Source organism: Balaenoptera musculus, chromosome 9 (genome assembly GCF_009873245.2).
Source record: "Balaenoptera musculus isolate JJ_BM4_2016_0621 chromosome 9, mBalMus1.pri.v3, whole genome shotgun sequence".
NCBI classification, from domain to species: domain Eukaryota; kingdom Metazoa; phylum Chordata; class Mammalia; order Artiodactyla; family Balaenopteridae; genus Balaenoptera; species Balaenoptera musculus.
This window is the reverse complement of record NC_045793.1, coordinates 15,317,544-15,339,123: the sequence shown is the minus strand read 5'-3', so window position 1 is coordinate 15,339,123 and position 21,580 is coordinate 15,317,544. Positions and strand designations below refer to the sequence as shown.

At 37.1% G+C, this 21,580-nt stretch overlaps 1 protein-coding gene across 5 annotated transcripts in view; it reads left to right on the top strand.

Moving 5' to 3' along the window:
* TTC26 (tetratricopeptide repeat domain 26) overlaps window positions 1-15,809 on the top strand; it is a 37,650-nt gene extending 21,841 nt beyond the window's left edge. For all 5 annotated transcript variants that reach the window (XM_036864471.1, XM_036864472.1, XM_036864477.1 and 2 more), the window contains 10 exons: window positions 514-616; window positions 1,914-1,969; window positions 3,094-3,147; window positions 4,599-4,662; window positions 6,670-6,758; window positions 6,984-7,067; window positions 8,019-8,088; window positions 8,869-8,975; window positions 12,143-12,276; window positions 13,781-15,809. In XM_036864471.1, the coding sequence (XP_036720366.1) occupies window positions 514-616; window positions 1,914-1,969; window positions 3,094-3,147; window positions 4,599-4,662; window positions 6,670-6,758; window positions 6,984-7,067; window positions 8,019-8,088; window positions 8,869-8,975; window positions 12,143-12,276; window positions 13,781-13,892 (873 nt within the window). In that variant the 3' untranslated portion in view covers window positions 13,893-15,809. The remainder of the gene's footprint in view (window positions 1-513; window positions 617-1,913; window positions 1,970-3,093; window positions 3,148-4,598; window positions 4,663-6,669; window positions 6,759-6,983; window positions 7,068-8,018; window positions 8,089-8,868; window positions 8,976-12,142; window positions 12,277-13,780) is intronic.
* The last annotated feature ends 5,771 nt before the right edge of the window (window positions 15,810-21,580 follow it).

Below are 21,580 nucleotides of genomic sequence, written 5' to 3'. Positions count from 1 at the left end.
TGGTGTAACCCTGCTATTACAATACCAAGCATATAGTAAGTGCTAATGAATATTTACTGAAAAACTAAATGAAATATTACCTACTATGTGCCACACATTTAGCCCACTTTAACTCATTTAATCCTCATGATAACCCTGAAAGGTAGACATTACTAATGCCATTTAGAGATGAGGCAACAGTCTCAGAAAGATTATGTAAATTCCTTCATGGAGTTTTTGATAGAGAATATCTGTCTAGAAAAAAAGTTTCATTAATTATTGGGTACTTTAAGAGTTTTCTACAGTTCTTATGAGGAGAAAAGGAAATGTATGCAATAGGGTTATGCCTTTATTCTATTTCTTATAATTTAGAATGGTTTTCTTTTAATTAGGTCAAGGTCATGTGTTTATAGAGAGAGCTTCAAAAATATATTCATCCTTTCAAAGAATAACTGTTGTGTCAGCTGCTTACACATTTCCACCAATAAGTGAACTCATAGTTATTGCCATAATACAGAGTTTCTCTGTCTTTAGGTTGTTTTCCGAGGAGGTGAAGGGGCTTTGCAGGTTTTGCCTCCCCTGGTTGATGTCATTCCTGAAGCTAGGCTAAACTTAGTGATTTACTACCTTCGTCAAGGTAAGAAAACTGTGTCTTGGTCTTGCCTATTTAAGATATTTTAGAACATTTAATCTCTAACTGAACTACTTGCTTAATCTTTAAAATCAACTCATAATACTTCCAAAAATATGTTTGCAACAGGTTCGTAGGACAGAACAAACTTATTGGTATTTATTTGTTGTGCCTTTTCTCTTTATTCTCTCTTTCTTCTTCTGTTGCTTCCAATCTCTCACTCATTCTGTTCTTTTCTTTTCCTCTTATTTTTCTGCCCTTTGTTCTCTATTCATTCTATTTCAGTTTTTCTATTTTTTTTCCTTCCCCTCCCTCGTTTCTTCTTTTTCTTGTGTTCCCCTGTGTGTAATGTACATCTACATTTTCTTGAGTCTTTTCTTTTTCATCATTAATTGTTTTTTATTTGCTCTAATTGTCTGCCTTTCTGTTTCTTTGTACCCTCAAGCTTCCCATGAGAAATAGCATGATGCAAAGAGAACGTGATATTTGTTTCCCCTGAGTAAGGATGAAATTGTTAGACACATGCCTAAAGCAGGCTTTTATCTAACAGTTGTGAGTACAGGGCAGGAGTTACTGTGCAGTGGTGCCGGCACTCTGTCCTGGACCTCGGACTACCAGTGTGGGCCTTTTTAGGTGCATGGTAGAAACCAGCCAGACAACATATTCCGCATTGAGGAAAATGTCAGTGTTTATTAGCATAAGAACATGAACTTGCAAATAGTTCTCTCTAATTTGATATATAAGCACAAAGAAATATGCTTTTGGACGAGAATTAAAGAAACACCTTATATATTTTATAAATTAATTTTTATTCTAAAAATTTTCAAACATAAACAAAACAAGTTAATAGTATGAACATCCAAAATGAACACCCAAATATGCATCCCAGATTCAACAGTCTTCTAGATATTGCCAGTCTTTTTTCATTTATCCTCCCTCTCCCGTTTTTGTTGCTGAAATATTTTAAAGCGAATCCCAGACTTCATGTCATTTCACTCCTACATACTTTATATATCTTTTAAAAAAATGGTTGTTTTTCTTATATAATTACAATGCCATTGGCATATACTTCCCCATTCCTTATTTTTAGCTTGAACTTTTAGGTGCTTCATAGCTTAATATGGGTTTCCTACAGATATTTGGTTATCTACTACTCAACATTGAACTTGATGGAGAGTTAAGAGACAAAAAAAACAAATCATACTTCCCATGAATGTTTGAAGGACCTTATCGTTTGGGAGACTGTTTCAGAAGAGTTTGCTAGGATACAGATTAGTATAGCTACTTATTTCTTATATTTCAGATGATGTACAAGAAGCTTATAACTTAATTAAGGATCTGGAACCTACTACTCCTCAGGTAATTGCGAATGTGTTGCATTTTTACTAACCAAGTTCTGTTGGAAGCGGAATTTCAGAAGGCATCTTAGAGAAGATTCTTGCTTATAGAATCTCAGGAGAGATCGTATATATTGATCTAGGAATGTTATGTGAGACTTTTTTTTTTTATGTGAGACTTTTGATATGAGAATGAATATCCTGGACTTTTTGATATTTGTAAATTCCCGTATATGTGGTCCTCTCCTCAGAAGGGTTGATGTTTGAAAATACTGAGATCTAGAATTCTGATGAAACTAGATATAGAAACTTACATCAGCAGTATGGTTGTCTGTACTATGTCTCTGTCCCCTGCTAGGTTGTTAGCTCCTTGCGGTCAAGGATTGTGTCTGTATTGTATCTCCAACACTATGTACACTAAGCACGTAGTAGGCATTCCACTCATTGAGTGAAAGACTGACTGAAAACTGTTTCTAGATCTAAACAGGTATATTTCTCCAGTGTATTAAAGGCTTCAGCATCTTTTGTTCTGTTCTTTTTATGAGCCCTCTTAAATAAAAATAGTACCCACATAAAAATTGATAAAGCTAAGGAGAGTATCTATTAAAGAACAGAACCAAGTCTGAAGGGGATACAGGTGAGGCCTCAGGACTCCAAAAGCAAGAATACCTTACAAAGGAGAATCAGAGGATACTTTTTTTTTTGAGGTAAGGGATCACTAGCAAAGGAAGGTTATTATATCATTGGAAAGGGAAAAATATTGATAATATATATATGATGTCATCACAGAGAATGGCAGTGACTGATAAGGTGTAAAAATTATTACATAAACGTTTTATTGTTAATTTTTTCCACTGAATTGAAATAAAAACAAAACTTAACTCCTGTGAGTGTCCACTGAGTTTTTCTGCTTAAGATTGAGAATTTGCAAATATGATGAATTCTGTTATATGAATACTTTCCTGGGAAACAAAGGAAAGTCTGCTAATTCTTTCATTCAAACCAGGGATAGAACAGAGAAAAGTGACTTTGGGTAACTTTTGATAATATATATAAAGCATTAAGTTGATGCAAATGATCTATTTGAAAGATATCTTATAGTTCCACGTTCCTTTTAAATTAATTAGTGATATTCCATGTGTCCAGGAGTATATCCTCAAAGGAGTGGTCAATGCAGCCCTTGGCCAGGAAATGGGTTCGGTGAGTATAAAATCACTGGCAATCTGTAGCTTGCAAAGTTATGTGTGTGGAAAAGATCAAAATGAACATCAAATTTCAACCAGCAATAAACTTACAAATAGGCTCTTCTGTAGTTCCTTTTACTTCTCCATATCCCCCAGTCCAGATTCCATTGTGAAAAGAATCCTGTGTTATTTAAAGACAAAAAAGGGGAATTCCCTGGTGGTCCAGTGGTTAGGACTTGGCGCTCTCACTGCCAGGGACCCGGGTTCAAGCCCTGGTTGGGGAACTAAGGTCCTGCAAGCCGCACAGCATGGCCAAAAAAATAGAACAAAATAAAATGAAATAAAAAAATAAAGAAAAAAAAGAAAGCTACAACCCTAAGAATTGCTGCTTTGGTTTAAAAAAAAAAGCCCAATTGTTAAACAGTGTGTATATCTAATAACAACAGCAAATCACTGCAAAAATTCATTCTTATTTTCACTGACTTTTTAAAATTTTATTTGTTTGGCTGCATTGGGTCTTTGCTGCTGTGTGCAGGCTTTCTCTAGTTGCAGCGAGCGGGGGCTACTCTTTGTGGCATGTGCGGGCTTCTCATTGCGGTGGCTTCTCTTGTCGCAGAGCACAGGCTCTAGGTGGGCAGGCTTCAGTAGTTGCGGTGCATGGGCTCAGTAGTTGCAGCTCGCAGGCTGAGTAGTTGCGGTGTGTGGGCTCTAGAGCACAGGCTTAGTAGTTGTGGCGCACGGGCTCAGCTGCTCTGCGGATCCCTTCCCAGACCAGGGATCGAACCCATGTCCCCTGCATTGGCAGACGGATTCTTAACCACTGCACCACCAGGGAAGTCCCTTCACTGACTTTTTTTTAACCTTGTATACCTCTGAGCTATAATTTTGACATCTGTAAAATGGGAATAATTGTTTCTCTGGAAAAGCTTTTTATAAGTACCAAAATGCTGACTAAAATTAAGCTCTTATTCCTCTGAATATGGCATAGTAAGTTATTTTTGGAAAAAAGTGGAATATAAATAAATCTTTTTATGTCCAGCTCACTCCAAAGTGCTTCATGTGGTAGATAGGCAATAAATAGCTATTGAATAAATTAATGATTTTATTTAATAAATACTCCTTGTTATAGCCATAGCTCCTACGACAAGGTCTGATATATGATAAAAGAGCAATAAATGTTTGTTAAATGAATGAATGAATGAGTTCATTTAATGAAGATACTTTTAAGATAGAATTTGGGGATTGAATTTTTTTCTTCTTTCCTATCTGACCCTAAATAGGTTTTAATTCAATTGCAGATTATCATTTTCTAGTTGCTTATGCTAATAAGAATTAGTACTATTGATTTGGGGAGGATTTAAAACAAGGGTATATGTTAACTCCTGACAAATATGTTAAAACCACAAAGTAATACAAATAATATATTTTCAGCTTATTCTTCTGTATCAGCTCTGCTTTGTTTTTTAGAAGGATCATATGAAAATTGCCCAGCAGTTCTTCCAGTTGGTGGGAGGATCAGCTAGTGAATGTGGTATGTCTGAATCTGTACTTGTGAGCATGATTTATAACTGGAGTTGGTCATATACTGACTGGTGAAGTTTGAGTCTCTGTCCAGGGATATATCTGTTAGGCTTCCCATTATAAAGTAGGAACTCAGACACAGGAGAGAATATTGAATTAGCCCTTCTTAACATCTCAGCTAGATGAGATGAGAGTATATATAAATAGAGGAGAATAAGTATATTCTCTAGTTCATAAGAGTTTTAAAAATTTGATTCTGTTTTTTATTTGAAATGTTAACTTTTATTGATTTCTCAAGAGCTCTTTATGTATAAAACTTTTGTCATGCTGTAGATATTTTTCCAGTAGGTCATTTGCTTTTAACTTTGCCTATAGTATTTTTTTCCCATATAAAAACATTTACATCTTATTTATCTTTTCTATAATGATCTCTTACCATGGGTATCAAGCTTAGAAAATGCTTTTTTATCCCTGAAGTTATATAATATTCATCTATATTTCCCACCAGTAGTTTTGTGGCTTCATTTTTATTATTAAACTATCAATCTCATCACTGAAGATTCAGTGTAAGATTTGAGAAAGGGATCTAAAAAGGGCTGATAGTTAGCCACTGTGAACCAAGATGGCTGTCTGTTCCAGTTGTCCGTGGCCGGCATCTATTCTGATGAACAGTGTTCATGCTGAACTGATTGTTAAATATTCTAATCACCCCTGGATATTCATTTTCTTTCAAATGTTTCACCAAAACTATTTGTTGGATAATATTTTCTTTCCCCGTTTCAATTCATTTGTACAACAAAAATGTATTGTGGTGTTGGGGATGCAGCAGTAAACAAAACAAACCAATCCCCCTACGCTTGTGCAGTGTACAGTCTAGAGAGAACAGACTATAAACATAATAAGTAGATTACAGGGGACTTCCTTGGTGGTCCAGTGGTTAAGACTCCACGCTCCCAATGCAGGGGGCCCGGGTTCGATCCCTGGTCAGGGAACTAGATCCCATGTGCCGCAACTAAAAGAGCCTGCATGGTGCAACTAAGACCCCATGCAGCCAAATAAATAAATAAATACTTTTTAAAAAATAGATTATATAGTATATCTGACTGTGCTAAGTGTTTTGGGGGAAAAAAATTGAACAGAGGAAGGAGGATTGGGAGTGACAGTGGTGAGGGTCAGGTATTCTTCTAATCCTCTGCCACTTCAAATACGAATCTGTTATCAGACAAAAAGTTGGTCAGGATCAGGATCAGATGGTTCCATGGCAAAGTATTTCTCCATTTGAGATCAGGAGTGTTAGGTGTCTTAGATGAGTAATGATAGATACTAAGTCACGATAGTTGAGTGTGCAGGTGTTGGAGTTGGGTGAGAGAATCAAAGCCCTGGAAAAGATCTGGGGAAAACTGTAGCCTGTAGGACATGTGCTCATGTGGAACTCTGAGAGTTAACCGCAAGAGAGATTATCGGTCATTCTTGAGTACTGTGACCTCCATCATGCTGAGGTTTTGTCCACTGAACAGAATCTGTAATTTCAGAATCTAGAAAGATGTCTTGGAATACATTCCTGTCTCTAAATTATAAAATAACTCAAAGTTCAGCTAAAGAGAACTTTTTTAAAATATTATTAAACTATTATTTTTAATTAATTAATTAATTTATTTATTTTTGGCTGCGTTGGGTCTCTGTTGCTGCACACGGGCTTTCTAGTTGCAGCGAGCGGGGGCTGCTCTTTGTTGCGGTGCGCGGGCTTCTCATTGCAGTGGCTTCTCTCGTTCTGGAGCACGAGCTCTAGAGCACGGGCTCAGTAGTTGTGGCTCACGGGCTCTAGAGTGCAGGCTCAGTAGTTGTGGCACACGGGCTTAGTTGCTCTGCGGCATGTGGGATCTTCCCAGACCAGGGCTCGAACCCGTGTCCCCTGCATTGGCACATGGATTCTTAACCACTGCACTACCAGGGAAGCCCCTAAAGAGAACTTTTAGTTTCATGAATACACCTGGTTTCTTTTCCCATTCCATTTCAGATACAATACCAGGCAGGCAGTGCATGGCTTCCTGTTTCTTCCTGCTTAAGCAATTTGATGATGTCTTGATTTACCTCAACTCATTTAAGGTCAGTGTAGAATTTTCTAGATGACTTTGTATACAAAATACTGTATATAGTATGTCACAGATAAGATACTTTTAGAGTATCTTTTACTACCACCCTTTTACTGTGGTGGTAGTAGTGGCATCAGCTAACTCCTTAAGATTATTTTTGTGTTTACCTGGTATGACTGATGTTTTTATATTTTATATGTTAATGCTCAGTGTGACCTGTTCTTGGGATGTTTTTCAGAGTTACTTCTATAATGATGACATCTTTAACTTTAATTATGCCCAAGCCAAAGCTGCAACTGGCAATACCAGTGAGGGTGAAGAGGTGGGTACCTGCTTTTGAAGGCGTTTGAATAATTCTATCTAAAAACATTGTTATCTTTTTCTCACTCAAATAAAAAGTTTAAGGGTAAAGGATTATTAAAAGTTCTACTGTTCTTAGGTTACATTAAAAAGTACAATATAAATAGATATATAGATTTTATAACCACATTCATGTTTTCCTTTTTTGGGTAAATTTTATAAAAACATAACATACATGGAGAAAAGTATACAAATCAAAGTACACAGCTTGATGAATTTTTAAAGTGAACATACCCAAATAGTCAGTACCCAGATCATGAAATAGAATATTATCATAACCCTGGGAACGCACCCAGCTCCTTTTTGAGTCAATCTCTCCCCCACAAGGCTAACCACTATCTTGACTTCTAACTCCATAGGTTATCTGAATGATTCAAAATAATTCAATTGAATTATTTAATTCAATTTTGTTATTATTCAACAAATTACTCAACTCATTATTATTCAAATTCTAAGTATTTTCTAATTTCCATTATGTTTAGAAATGATCTTTTTATTGTCTTTGATGGTGAGTTATTCTAAAACATGTTTCATGATTTTCAAGTGTGTATGTTATCCTTTCCGGGTTATTTTATTTTGATTTCTAACTTAATTGTATTGTGGTCATAGGGTGTGGTCTGTATAACACCAGTCCTTTAAAATCTGTTGAGACTTGCTTTATTGCCCAGTAGCGTGTGCAGTTGTTAATTATTCTGTTCAAATCTTCTGTATCCTCACCAACCTCATGTTACCTTGTGATATCAATAACTGAGAGAAGTGTTTTAAAATCAGCACAAAAATTGTCCTTTACTTTTCTCAGTGGCCTGTATAGAATTTGGCCATTTATAATGCTCATTAATCTAAGGCAAGCTGCTATGGATATTTTTATTGTAAAAGCATCTTCATGTTTATTCCCTTTTTCCTCCTCTTACAGATTTTCCTTTTAATCCAAAGTGAGAAGATGAAAAACGACTACATTTACCTCAGTTGGTTAGCTCGGTGCTGTGAGTCTTCTTTTAAATGTTATAGAGGAATCCTTTTATTGAGTGTTTTCTAATTTTGTTTTGTAGAATGAGTAAACTCTGAGATTAAGTGTTGTTAATGCTACTCAGTAAGGATGGCCACGTACATGTGTTAGATAAGTTTACTCTGTGATTAGTTCTACCATATGACATTGACCTAGCATAAACAGTCCTAAAAGATGCCAAGTTCTTCCTTTAGCCTATTAAAGCTTCCAGAGTCTGAGTTTACATTGTTTTTTGTTAAATGATATTGTTATGCTAATTTTACCTTTTCACTTTGGTGCCGGCCTGAAAAGTGATAAAATGTCAAAAACATAATTTGTGTGTACTATATAGCCTATCGTCTCTGTCTGTCTGTGTCTCTCTTGCTTCTTTTTTTTCACTTGGTTTTAAAATGTTCACTGAGTTTTTGAAGTCATGGGAAAATTTTAGCAATTAGATTTCTAAGTGAGGCTGGAACTGTATGAGTGGGATTGAATGAATGATAGATGACTTTTCAGCAGATGTGCAAAGTAGGAACTACTGGAAGTCAACCCAATCTAAAAAGATATAACTATGTAAAGCCTAACTTAAGTATTTTAAGTATGGTAGAGTTCTGAGGGTGAAACCAGCTTAATGCCAACACTGTAAGCTTTCCCATGTAAGAGCTGCTTACCATTACTTTGTATATTTGTAACATAGAACCAAATCCATAGACTAGCAAGATGCAGAAGTGTATTTCTTGTACATTTTAAAAGCATAAATCTTTGTTTCTCTTTGTAGACATTATGAATAAGAAACCAAGACTAGCCTGGGAACTTTATCTCAAGATGGAAACCTCTGGCGAGTCCTTTAGCCTCTTACAGCTCATTGCTAATGACTGCTACAAGGTGCGTCTGAGTGAGACCTAAGGGGAAAGTGAAGATCCGTATCACGTTGCTGCATTGACTAAATGTTAGGGGAAAGTGTCCTAGAGATTAAACGGCTATAGGTGAGAGGATTCGCATAGTGATATCAGAAATGTCATCCCTTTTATGAATGAACTGAACTAAGAGATAGCATTTCAGGGTTTTATATGTACATAAAACATGTATACATATAAATGAAATATGAAATAATGTGTATGAAATAGTGGTTTAGAGAGGAGGTTTTAGACTTCTGAAGGCTGTGAATCTTTAGGTACCGTGCAGATAGAGGTATTCCTCTGGTAATTGGAAGTTTGGTTCTGAAGCTCAAGAATGATGTCCTCTGACATCGAGAGACAGATCTGGAGAAATCGTCACCACTTCAATAGTAATTGAAGCCCTGAAAAAAGTGAGATTACCGATAAGGGAGTAAAGTAAGAAGAGTAAGAGAGTTGCAAACCAAACCTTTGGGAAAACCATGGTGCAAATAGTAGACAGGAAAGACAAAGGAACCAGAAAAAAAAAGAGAGTAAAAAAGCAGTCAGATTTAGTAAAGGACGAACTGTGTGTGTGTGTGTGTGTGTGTGTGTGTGTGTGTAGGGAGTTGGAAAGGCAGGGAGGAGGGAAGAGTTTGGGGCCCTATCCTATAGATTAAAAGCTTTTTAAAAAATTAGCCTCAAATTCTGGAAACTCCTATTTTGGGAATATTTCTTCCTGTCCAAAAGACAGGAAAACGTCAGGTAAAGAGAGTCTAGTATCAAATTAATCAATAATAGCTCATTTCAAAGTGAATCATTACATTATAAAGTGAATCACCATCAGTGGAAAAGGATTTAAAACATAGGAAACTTGAAAATGTTTAATAGAACTTGGTGGATGGCAGTGATATTGAGTTAGGGAAGGCAGAGGGAAATAAACCACTAAAAGACAGGAATTTAGTTCAATTTTAGATGTATTAAATCTGAAGTGTGTTTGGGGCTCCCAGGTAGAGATATTACATGTGTGAAATTATCAGGGTGAGCCTGGAGCTCAGGTATTCATGTGAGAGGCTTGGACTAGAGATGTAGCTTTAGAAGTTAACAGTAGTTAATGGTGGTGGTGGTAGTAGCAGTAGCAGTAGCAGTAGTAGTGGAGTATGGAAGAGAATGAGATTAACCAGTGAACGGGGTGAGGAACCACATGGAACACCAGTATTTAAGGGATAGAAATAGAAAGAAGAGTCAGTGAAAGAGACAGGATGAAGATGAACAGAAGGAAAAGAAAAGAACCAGGAGAGAGAAAAAAAAAGTGTTTTTCATTACTCTTTTTCTTGTTCCTATTTTATCAAATGCCAAGGAAGGAAAATGTCAAATCTGCAGCTAGATGGAATTGCAAGAGGCCTGAGAAAACACTGCTAGGTACAGAAGAGAATTAGATTAGGAAGCAGATTCAATGAGAATAATGTAGACCACAATCTTAAAAAAACTGATGTATGATTTCATATATATATAACATTCTTGAAATGACAAAATTATAGAGATGTAGAAAAAATTGGTGATTGCCAGCGGTCAGGGATGGTCAGCTGGGAGGAGAGTACAGCTTTGTGGTGATGGAATAGATCTGTATCTTGATAGGGGTGGTGGTTACATGAACCTACACATTTGATTAAATGACAGAACTGTACATACACATTGTAGTGATGTCAGTTTCCTGGGTTTGATGTTGTGATATTGTACTATAGTTGTATAAGCTGTAATGGGGGAAATTGGTTGAAAGGACATGGGACCACTCTGTACTATCTTTGTGACCTCCTGTAAATTTATAATTATTTTAAAATAAAAAGGCTTTAAAAAATGAACCAACTAGAGCTCTATCGAGCAATATAAATGAATTGTAAAAACATATACAAGACACAAAAGAATATTTACAGCTTTATTTCATATAGCTAACATACTAAGAGGCAACACTCAATTATATTGTCTAAAGATGTTTACATAGCTGATAAAACTATAAAGAAGGTCAAAGAACTGATGACCATAAAAGTCAGACTACTAGTTACTGAAAATAGGGAAAGAGAGGGTTGTGCTGTGGAAGTGACACACAGAGCTTCTGTTTTGCTGTCAATGTTTCATTTCTTGACCTGGGTGGTAGTTACACTTATATTGACATTATAGTCATTAAACTGTACATGTATGTTTCCCACACCATTTGGTGTGTTTCTTTACCAAAAAAAAATTTTTTTAGGAGAACATAGGAAGAAGGATTAACCTTGAAAAGGAATAAGAACACTTCTTTCTGTGAGATATGCAGAAAAGAGGGAAGGAGTAATGAAGGTACAAGTATAATTTGAACTGAAGGAGGGAGAGTTGTGTCTTCCCTATGAAGTATAGAAAAAAGCTGAGCTAAGATGTAGTAGAGATCTTAAGGAAATTGGCAAAGGTGTAAAACAGCAGTTTACAGGAAAGGAAAGGTAACGAAACCACACTGAGTAAGGAGGATTGCCAAGCAATTTGAAGACTTCAGTGAACAGTATACATTTATGATTGCCAATCAGGAAACCTCATCTAAGCAAAATTTAATGATAGTCAGCATACTCTACAAGGCCAAGGAAATGTGTAGTATATTTGGGAAAGAAGTTTGTCAAAATGAATTAAATGTTTAAAAGACTTGCTGTTTAGAGTAGGAGTCAGTATACATCTGGGCATTCTGAGACTTCAGGGACAAGGTCAGGGAAAGACCATCCTCTTGGGTTGAATAGGATCAAATTAGCATAAAATTAATGATAGTAGTCATCTACAGAATGTATTGAGGAAACTTGAAAAATAACCAGTTCAAATCACAGTCATCAGAGTTTATCCTCAAGATTAGAATATAATTAGAAGAAACGACAAATATGTTGATTACAGTGTAACTTGACTATATGTAGAAGAAATGTTATATTGTTGAAAACTTAATGAAGGGAAGGGGGTTTAAATTGAACCCATGTACACAAACTGTGATTTTCCTTCTTGTTTTAATAAGGAATTGAAATTTATCTAATTTGCTAATTGCAAATGTTGTCATTACCCATGCACTTGTTTTATGAAATTATGTTTCATGGTATCTTTACATTTAGTTTCATTCTGTGTGATCTTTTGACTACAAATATTACCACAGTACTTTCTTTTATTCAGATGGGCCAGTTTTACTATTCAGCCAAAGCATTTGATGTCTTAGAGAGGCTGGATCCCAACCCTGAATATTGGGAAGGCAAGAGGGGTGCCTGTGTAGGCATATTCCAGATGATCTTAGCTGGGAGAGAACCCAAGTAAGTAGACAGACAATAGACACTACCTCTATGCATTTGCTGGTTCCTGGGGGATGAGAATTGCTTTCTTGGATCATGTCTTCTGAAAACTAAAAATTATTTTGATGAGTAAAAGGTTAAGTTTTATATTTCTATCTGACCTTTTTCCTCCAGAAGTTTTATTTTATAGAATCGAATCATTCTAAACTATGTATATTGGGGACATTGAGTATACTACAGCTCTCAAGTATAAGAGCAAGATATATATTCGGCTCCAAATGAATTGTCATTTTCATACAATGTCTTTTTCAATCTCTTCTTCTCTTTTCTTTGCGTTTTGGCTTTTTTCTTGTGTCTCTTAGTTTAGTCCTCAAAGAATTAGAAATGGAGTGAGTGTGGTTAATAATTCCTTTTTTTCTTTTGCCTTCTCATATTCCAGGAAATACTGAGACATTAAGACTACATAAAATTAAGTGGCATATAGCTCCATTTGTAATAAAAGTTAAACTGCTTAAAACTAAATTCAGTTTTCTGAAAATAATTTTGTGGAATGTATTTGTTACTGATGTATAAATAGAAGATATGACTTTTTTTTTTTTTTGGCCACTCCACGCAACTTGTGGCATCTTAGTTCCCCCAACCAGGGATTGAACCCAGGCCCCAGCAGTGAAAGTGCTAAGTCCCAACCACTGGACCATCAGGGAATTCCCATGACTATTTTATAAGTAAATAATCTATCAAAAATTACTTCCTGCCTTGTATCTACTTCCACTCCTAAATAAAAGTTGAAAAGAATTTAGGTAGTTGAAAGAAGATACTTGAGGGAAAACGTAGAAAATATGAGAGAACTCTTAGGGAAGAGGATCAATAGACAGTCATCTATAGATTTGATGAGGTAATAGGGAAGTTTTAGTCTGCATTACTTAAAACATGAGTTTAAATTTTAATTAAATTTAAATTACTTAAAATATAAATACTGACATTTGCCAAATCTTGGTCATTAACTTTCCTCTCTTCCATATTTATTAATATATTATTTTTCTTGAAGAAATAATCTATGCCTGGCTTTGTAAAATTTTACAGATATGGCAATGACACCCAGTTTGAGGTGATTACCACCTTAAACAAAGGAGAAATCTGGGGCTCAGGCAAGTTAAGTCACTTGTTAGCACAGAGCTAGAATTAGAACCCAACTCTTTGAACCCAGCTCCTTGATATACACTTTCTACTCTGTCATGCGGAATAAGCATAGAAATGGAAATATTTATGTCATATTAAGACAAAAAATAGCATATATATAGATAGTAGAAGTAAACAAGGAAAACTTGGATTGGTGAGAAGGATTTCACAGAATTTCCATTTTACTATGGCATCAAAAGAATAGAAGGCTAGGAAGTTTGTAATTGGTTTTTGAATACACCGTATACACATATCAAAAGGATATGAAGAACAGTCACAAGTTTATTTTGCTTGTTAATTTGCATTCTTTATTGAAACACTTTGTCCTTTCAAATCTTTTCCTCAGAGAGACCCTTCGAGAAGTGCTCCATTTACTGAGAAGCACGGGTAACACCCAAGTAGAGTACATCATCCGGATCATGAAGAAATGGGCCAAAGAAAACAGAGTGCCTGTCTAAAATAGCTCCAGAGTCCTAAGGAACCAGTCACCACATTGACATAAAATTGGAAGTCATTTTCCGCAAGTTTATGTAAGATGCGGGGCTCTGTTTTGTTGACACTTCCTTCCTTGCTCTGCGAGCCTCAAGATCAGTGACTGGCTTGCTTAGACCGAGCCTCCTGGCTGAACTAAGAGCCATAATTTGTGCTGTGGCTCCTGTATGATCCGACGAGCAATAAGACTTTGGACTTGTCTGGTGCCTTTCTTCTAAAAATACTCGGAGTCCTCTTATGTGATTTACTGACTTTAAGGAGAATGGCATAACTTTTTTTACATATTAGCATTCCATGGCATTTTCTCCAAGCTGTAATAACAAATGCCTTTAATGCTCAGAGGTCACCATCATTCTGTCATCTTAATTTTAGCCATCTATGTACATTATCCTGTTTTACTGGGGAATACCATAAAAAGTTTAATAGTGCATCTCTGAATCTTGGGAGAGCAGAGGTTATAAATAGCTACATGATTCTAAGAATGGCAGTAAGATCCTTTATCAGACTGTCCAGTCATTAACAGATAATAGGCTTGTGGGATTACTCTTTCAGTAGTTGAATTCTTGATGATAATAACACAGTTGCAGTGGAGTAACCTGAATATTGCAGTTTTTTTAAAGGTGAGTACTATGAAAAAAATCTGTGTGGTACATTTGAAGATATTCAGGAAACAGTATACAAATCTCATCAGGCACTTCCCCATTGTAATTTAGGTAACGTAACAGGTTAGGTTTTTTCTTCATATGTCCTGCTGAATAAACATCAATTTTTGAAAGTAGGGCTACAAAGATTATTTTATTTATTAATGTAATGTTAATAGAATATGGATCACGTAGAGCCCTTTGAGGGATTTCCTAATGGCTGGACTCTTTGTCCTAAGTCGTATCCTAGCCCAATGTTTCTGAGCTCTCGCAATATAAACCCATTACACAACTGAGCATTTTTAGGCTCACGACCTATTTTCAGAAGATAGGCCTACATGTTTTATGTACCAGATTACCTTTGTTTCTATATTACATAATTTTTTCCTGTTAGTTTAAGGTACCAGTATTACAGGTATAGAAAGTGCAGAGCCATCCCTATCCAGCATGGGAACTGAAAATCATAATTCCTTGAAGCACTAAAGAAGAATAGTGTCAGTTTTTCCACCTATACCCCCAGCATCCACTGTGGATGAAGAATTTATATAGAATGGAGGTAGGAACATGGCAGGAGTCGGAGCAGCTATGGAAAGAAGGTCTGTGATGGCAGAGAGCCTTTGCCTTCTGGACAGTTGCAAGGGGTTCTTCCAGCTCTGCTCAGGAAGATGACCAGTTTTCCAGTCTTTTATTTAGACCCAAATCTAATCAGTTCAGAGCACAAATCAAAATAAACTGACCTGAAAAACTGAATTTTAGAAAACAAAGTTATATCATTTTTCATATGCCAAAGCTTCTGTTCCTTATGTTGTTGTTTCTGTTTTTTCAATAATCGGTTCTCAGTATCTAAGTTACAAGGTGGGTCAGATCTGGACAGAACCTGCTATAATCTTTAGAATCCTTGTGATTCTTACTCACCTCACTTAAAATATTAGGAAACATAATAGTAGGAAAAGACACATGAAACTTTTCAGTGGTTCTTTGCAATGAAATTTGTCTTCCAGTTAATGGCTATTATTTTCAAATTTCCTATACTTGGAAAACTTTTCCACTGATGGTGATTTACTTTTAAATGAGCTCTTGTCGAGCTTGACACTCTGGCTTCTCCCTGCTATTTTCCTGTCTTTTGGGGAAAAAAAAGATAGTCCAAAAAGAGCAATTCCCAGAATTTTAGATTAACTTTTTAAAAAGTTTTTAATCTGTAGAAGTGAGACAAAAAAAAAACAAAACCCATAAAGACTAGTGTAAGAGAGATACTATCCAATTCTGTTACTAAGGATAGCTACTTCTGAAACATCTTGCCGGGGCTCAAGATTGCAGAGTACTGTTGCGTGGAGAGGGGGAGGTCCAGGCTTAGGATGTAGTGTCATGTGTACAGTTCATAGCATCAGTGTAACTCTTTATAATCTGTAGCAGATGTTACTTGCAAATGGAAAAAATTTTTTTAATTATTTTTGTACTTAAAAAGAATGATTATATTGCACTGTAACATATTCAAATTAAAGCTTATTATTTGGTTATTTATAGTATTCTGTTGAGTGTGAGTGCGGGCCCTGGGTGTGTCATGTGCCTTCTCTCCTTTCTTTCCTGACCCCAAGGTAAAGGGGGAGCACAAAGTTTTGGGCTCCACAAGTTATTCTTTTTGAGAGGAAAGTAGGTATCCCCTAAGAAGCCTTGTCCGCTAAGGCCTGTGGTTCCTGCTCAATCATATTAGGTCTGGCTCTTTACTGTGTTACAGCCCATTCCAGAAGTTGTTTGACCAGTGCATGGTATAACGCCTCACATGTAGAAAGCTCCCAAATACCTGTTGACTGAATAATTAAACATACAGTAACTGGTAGAGCAGGGGACTTGTGAGACCTGACCTCATGTATTCTGGTTCCCATCTAATTGTTGTTTTATGGTGTGCCAAGCATATCCTAGGCGCTAGGGATGCAAAGAGAAATAACGCACAGTCCTGATAGATAACTCAGTCTAACAGAAGTATACACAACTAAACACAGTAACGTGTGACTCTTTTCTCAATAGGAAGAAGCTATTGAGAGATAAACTAAGGCAATGGGAATGTTTGTATCCATATATATGGGACACCCTCTACCTCATTTTGGAGAAGCAACCAGAATGGATCCTGGAACTCAACAGCTAGCAAGATGTCCAGGCTTCTGCCATGTGTGTAGCACATGCAACATATATCCAAGTACACAGAAGCCAAAGGACTGTTTTCCTTCTTTTTTTTTTTTTTTTTAATTATTTATTTATTTATTTATTTATTTTTGGCTGTGTTGGGTCATAGTTTCTGTGCGAGGGCTTTCTCTAGTTGCGGCGAGCGGGGGCCACTCTTCATCGCGGTGCGCAGGCCTCTCGCTATCGCGGCCTCTCTTGTTGTGGAGCACAGGCTCCAGACGCGCAGGCTCAGTAGTTGTGGCTCACGGGCCCAGCTGCTCCGCGGCATGTGGGATCTTCCCAGGCCAGGGCTCGAACCCGTGTGCCCTGCATTGGCAGGCAGGTTCTCAACCACTGCGCCACCAGGGAAGCCCCCACTGATTTCCTTCTTTGTGGCTTGATACACTTAAAAAGTTGCAAGCAACTGGGCATTAAATCACAACAGTTATATTTACTTTCTAATGGCAAAATGAATTAGTGATTTACTAGTTCCTGTATTTATGACTTCCTCAATATGACTTAGGTAAATAGTCATCTCTCTTCTTCATCTTATAAAATACTTCTCAGGTTTAAATGTATTTTATGATAACGTTCAAACAGCCTTCTATTCAGAGATGCTCTCAGAGAAGCAGAGCTAGGGACCTGATGATTGCCCATAACATACCTCAACTCTGGACTGTAGGAATATGTGAAGATATGAGACGCACACAATAGGTGAATACAATCAGCTGATGTGTGCGTATTGAATGTATAGTGTATAGACAAGTTTGCACTCTTTTGCATCAAAACCCTTTCTTTAAATAAAGTCGAGATGCCAAGTACAATAGGGACTGTCCTGGTGGTCAGGGCAAAGGGAAGCAGATGCAGCAGGTCCACCACTCAGGCTGCCCCTCGAGGCAACACAGTTTACAAACCTCAGATATAGGGAAGAAGTACCCTGCTAGGTGAACATCAGGGAAGAGGACGGTGGGAAGCGCAGACGTGAGCATCCACACCGTAAACTATGGGTGCATTTGATCTCATTCAAGTCACCATTTTTTTGTATATTGATTCATGTATTCATGTATTTATTTGGTCAGTTACTGTATTTCACTGTGTTCCAGAAACAATTTGAGATGAGTTACCAAGTATATATACAACAAAACTTAACAGATAGAAGGAAGCCAAGAATAAAGTTCATACACAAAAGTACATACCAGAATTACCAAAGATGGGCCAGAAATTCACTTTCAAGCTTCCCACCAACCAAAGCAAAGGAGGAAACACAACCAGATGGAAAATTCAGTCCATCTGTGTAAATGAACTGCCTTATGGGAAAAAAAAAAACAAACTGGATTTTCAGGGATCTCTGATTGTTGGCAGGGTTCTGAATTAGGTTTCTGCACCATAACTTAGACATAACCAAATGCTTAATAAAAATTTCAAGGGAATCTTATTGCATCTCTAAGTATGTACAGGTCTTTCCTACTATGTACAGTTAAATAATTACACATGTCCTTCTATTTTTAATTTGCTCTGTATATATAAAATTATACTCTCCTTTGCCAGTTTTTAACTGAGGAGTAGCTATTAATATGGTGAAGCTGAGACATGTTATTCAAGTTTTTAAAATTACAGCTCATGTTAGGATGAAAATGTATGTAACAGTGACCTAGAGACTAATTGCAAGGTACTGTAAAAGCAATGAAATTATGGGATAGTATAGCTTATACATTTACTGAGAAAATTCAACAGGGAAAAACATTGTAGAATAGGTCACATAGAAAAGGCTACATGGGGGAAGTGAATCTTAAATGAAACTTGGAGTATAGAATTTAACTATATAGAGAATAAGTCAACGATTATGTCAGATGTAGATAACATAAATGAAGCCTTGAGTAATATTTACAGATGTTTAATTTTAACTTTAATTGTTCCTATTTATCTACTTTCATTTGTTCTTTGAGAAACAGTATGGCCTTTTTTGTAAACTTGTAGTTTCATGCCATGACCCAGCAATTCCACTCCTCAGTATATGTTCAAGAGATACTCGTGTCCATGTATACCATGAGATATGGACTCTTGTCCATGTACACCAGGAGATACGTACAAGAATGATCCTCACAGCACTGTGCCCAGGGAAAACCTGGAAACAGCCCAAATACCCACTGACAGGAGAGTGGATAGACTGTGGTAAAGTCACGTGGAATGTTATACAAAATAAATGAACTACAGCCTCTTACAACAACACGAATGAAGCTTAGCAATATAGTGCTTACAGCAATAACTTTTTATAAGGTAAAGACAACTCAAATATAAATATGTAATCAAAAGAGAAGCAGAACAGGGAAGTCAAGATGGTGGTGACCAGGAATGGGGGAGGCAGGCTGGGGCCCAGGAGGCCACACAGAGAGGCACACCATCATCAAGGTTCTGTTTTCATGTTGGTGGTGAGCCACAGGAATTTATGCCTTAATAAAGATAGGGCTTCCCTGGTGGCGCAGTGGTTGGGAATCTGCCTGCCAATGCGGGGGACACGGGTTCGAGCCCTGGTCTGGGAGGATCCCACATGCCGCGGAGCGACTGGGCCCGTGAGCCACAGTTGCTGAGCCTGCGCGTCTGGAGCCTGTGATCCGCAACGGGGGAGGCCACGACGGTGAGGGGCCCGCGCACCGCGATGAAGAGTGGCCCCCACTTGCCACAGCTGGAGGAAGCCCTCGCACAGAAACGAAGACCCAACACAGCCATGGGTAAATAAATAAATAAATAAAATTTAAAAAATAATAATAATAAATAAAGATAAACTATAAATAAACATGCTGGGCCTTCCCTGGTGGTGCAGAGGTTAAGAATCCACCTGCCAATGCAAGGGACAGGGGTTCGAGCCCTGGTCTGGGAAGATCCCACATGCCGCAGAGCAACTAAGCCCGTGCGCCACAACTACTGAGCCTGCGCTCTGGAGCCCGCGAGCCACGACTACGGAGCCCACAAGCCACAACTAATGAAGCCCACGCGCCTAGATCCCGTGCTCCGCAACAAGAGAAGCCACCGCCATGAGAAGCCCGCGCACTGCAACGAAGAGTAGCCCCCGCTCGCCACAACTAGAGAAAGCCCGTGTGCAGCAACGAAGACCCAACGCAGCCAAAAATAAATAAATTAAAATTTAAAATAATAAACATGCTTTTAAAAATAAATTATAGTTAAATAAAAGAGGAACAATGATGAATATATGTTTTGAACTAAAAATTATGACCAACCCAATCCTGTGTACATGAAGTAAAACAAAAAACAAAACATACAAATATATAACCAGAAGGAAATACTCCTAAATGTAAGCAATGATTGTCTTCAAATAGTGGAATTAGTTAACTGTACTTCGTACTCTTATTTCCTTTTTGTATTTTCCAAATTTTCCACAATGAGTACATGTTACTTGTTTATCAGAAAAAGACCACTGAAATAATTTTAAAATACTTCTTAAAACCAAAGAAGAAATCTTTTCACATCGAACAAAATTAATAACTTCTTCATATCATCTAACACCCAGTCCTTATTCAAATTTCCCCAATTGTCCCCAAAGTGGTTTGCTAGAATTAGGATCCAAACTAAGTCAAGCATTGCAAGTAGCTGTTATATCCACTACCCTTATCTTTTTAATAGACATCGCCTCCCTGCTTTTTTCCTAAGCCATTGATTTGGGAGAAACTTGGGTCATCTGCGTCGTAGAATGTCTCACATTCTGAGTTTGGTTAATTGCTTGCTCATAACACTGTAGTACTTGTTCCTATATCATTCATATGCCTTTAAACTGATAGATCTAAAGACTGATGTAGGTGGGTTTGTGTACTTCCTACTGTGTCATGTCAGGAGACTCATGGTGTCTGGCTCTCCCACTTTAGAAGAATTCTATTCTTCTCATCAGTAGACTTGTATTACCAAAAAAAATTATAGTCAGTTATTATTATTTTTAATTTCATCAGTAAGAAATTTGGGGAAATTTGTTTTCTCTCTTACCACTTAAAGAGCTACGTAATATTCTCAATTTGCCTCTTAACCTGCAGAGCCTAAAATATTTACTATCTGGTCCTTTACAGAGAGTTTGTTGACTCCTGCTCTAGAATATTGCATTATCTGCCTCAAGAGAAACTTTCATGCAAGGTGTGCTTGGAACACTTAAAGGAAAAATAGTTGGGACTTCTCTGAGCTTCCATACTACACAATTGCACTTACATGAAGTATCCAAAGCAGTCAAGTTCATAGAAGCAGAAGGTAGAATGGTGGTTACCAGGGGCTGGTGGGGCGGGGCGGGGGGGGGATTGTTTAATGGGTACAGAGTTTCAAGTTCTCCAAGATGAAAAAGTTCTGGAGTGTATGTTACATATAAAAGTTGTTAAAAGAGTAAATCCTAAGAGTGCGCATCACAAGGAAAAGTTTTTTTTTTCTATTTCTTTAATTTTGTATCTATGTGAAATGATGGATGTTCACTAAATTTGTGGTCATCACTTCATGATGAAGTCAGATCATTATGCTGTACACCTGAAACTTATACAGTGCTGTACATCAGTTACATCTCAATAAAACTAGAATAAAAAATAAATAAAACATAAAAATGAAAACGTTCTGGTGATCTGTTCCAAAACAACGTGAAGACACTTACTACTGAACTGTACACTTATAAATGATTAAGATGGTAAATGTTATGCAATGGTTCTTCTTTACCATTATAAAAAAAGTAAAGGGATGTAAAAAGATATGCCATACAAATACTAATCAAAAGCAAGCTGGAGTGGCTATGTTAGTAACCAAAGTAGACTTCAGAGGAAAGAGCCCAGGGAAACCACTGGAATCATTTGCCTTGTTTTTGAACTGACTGT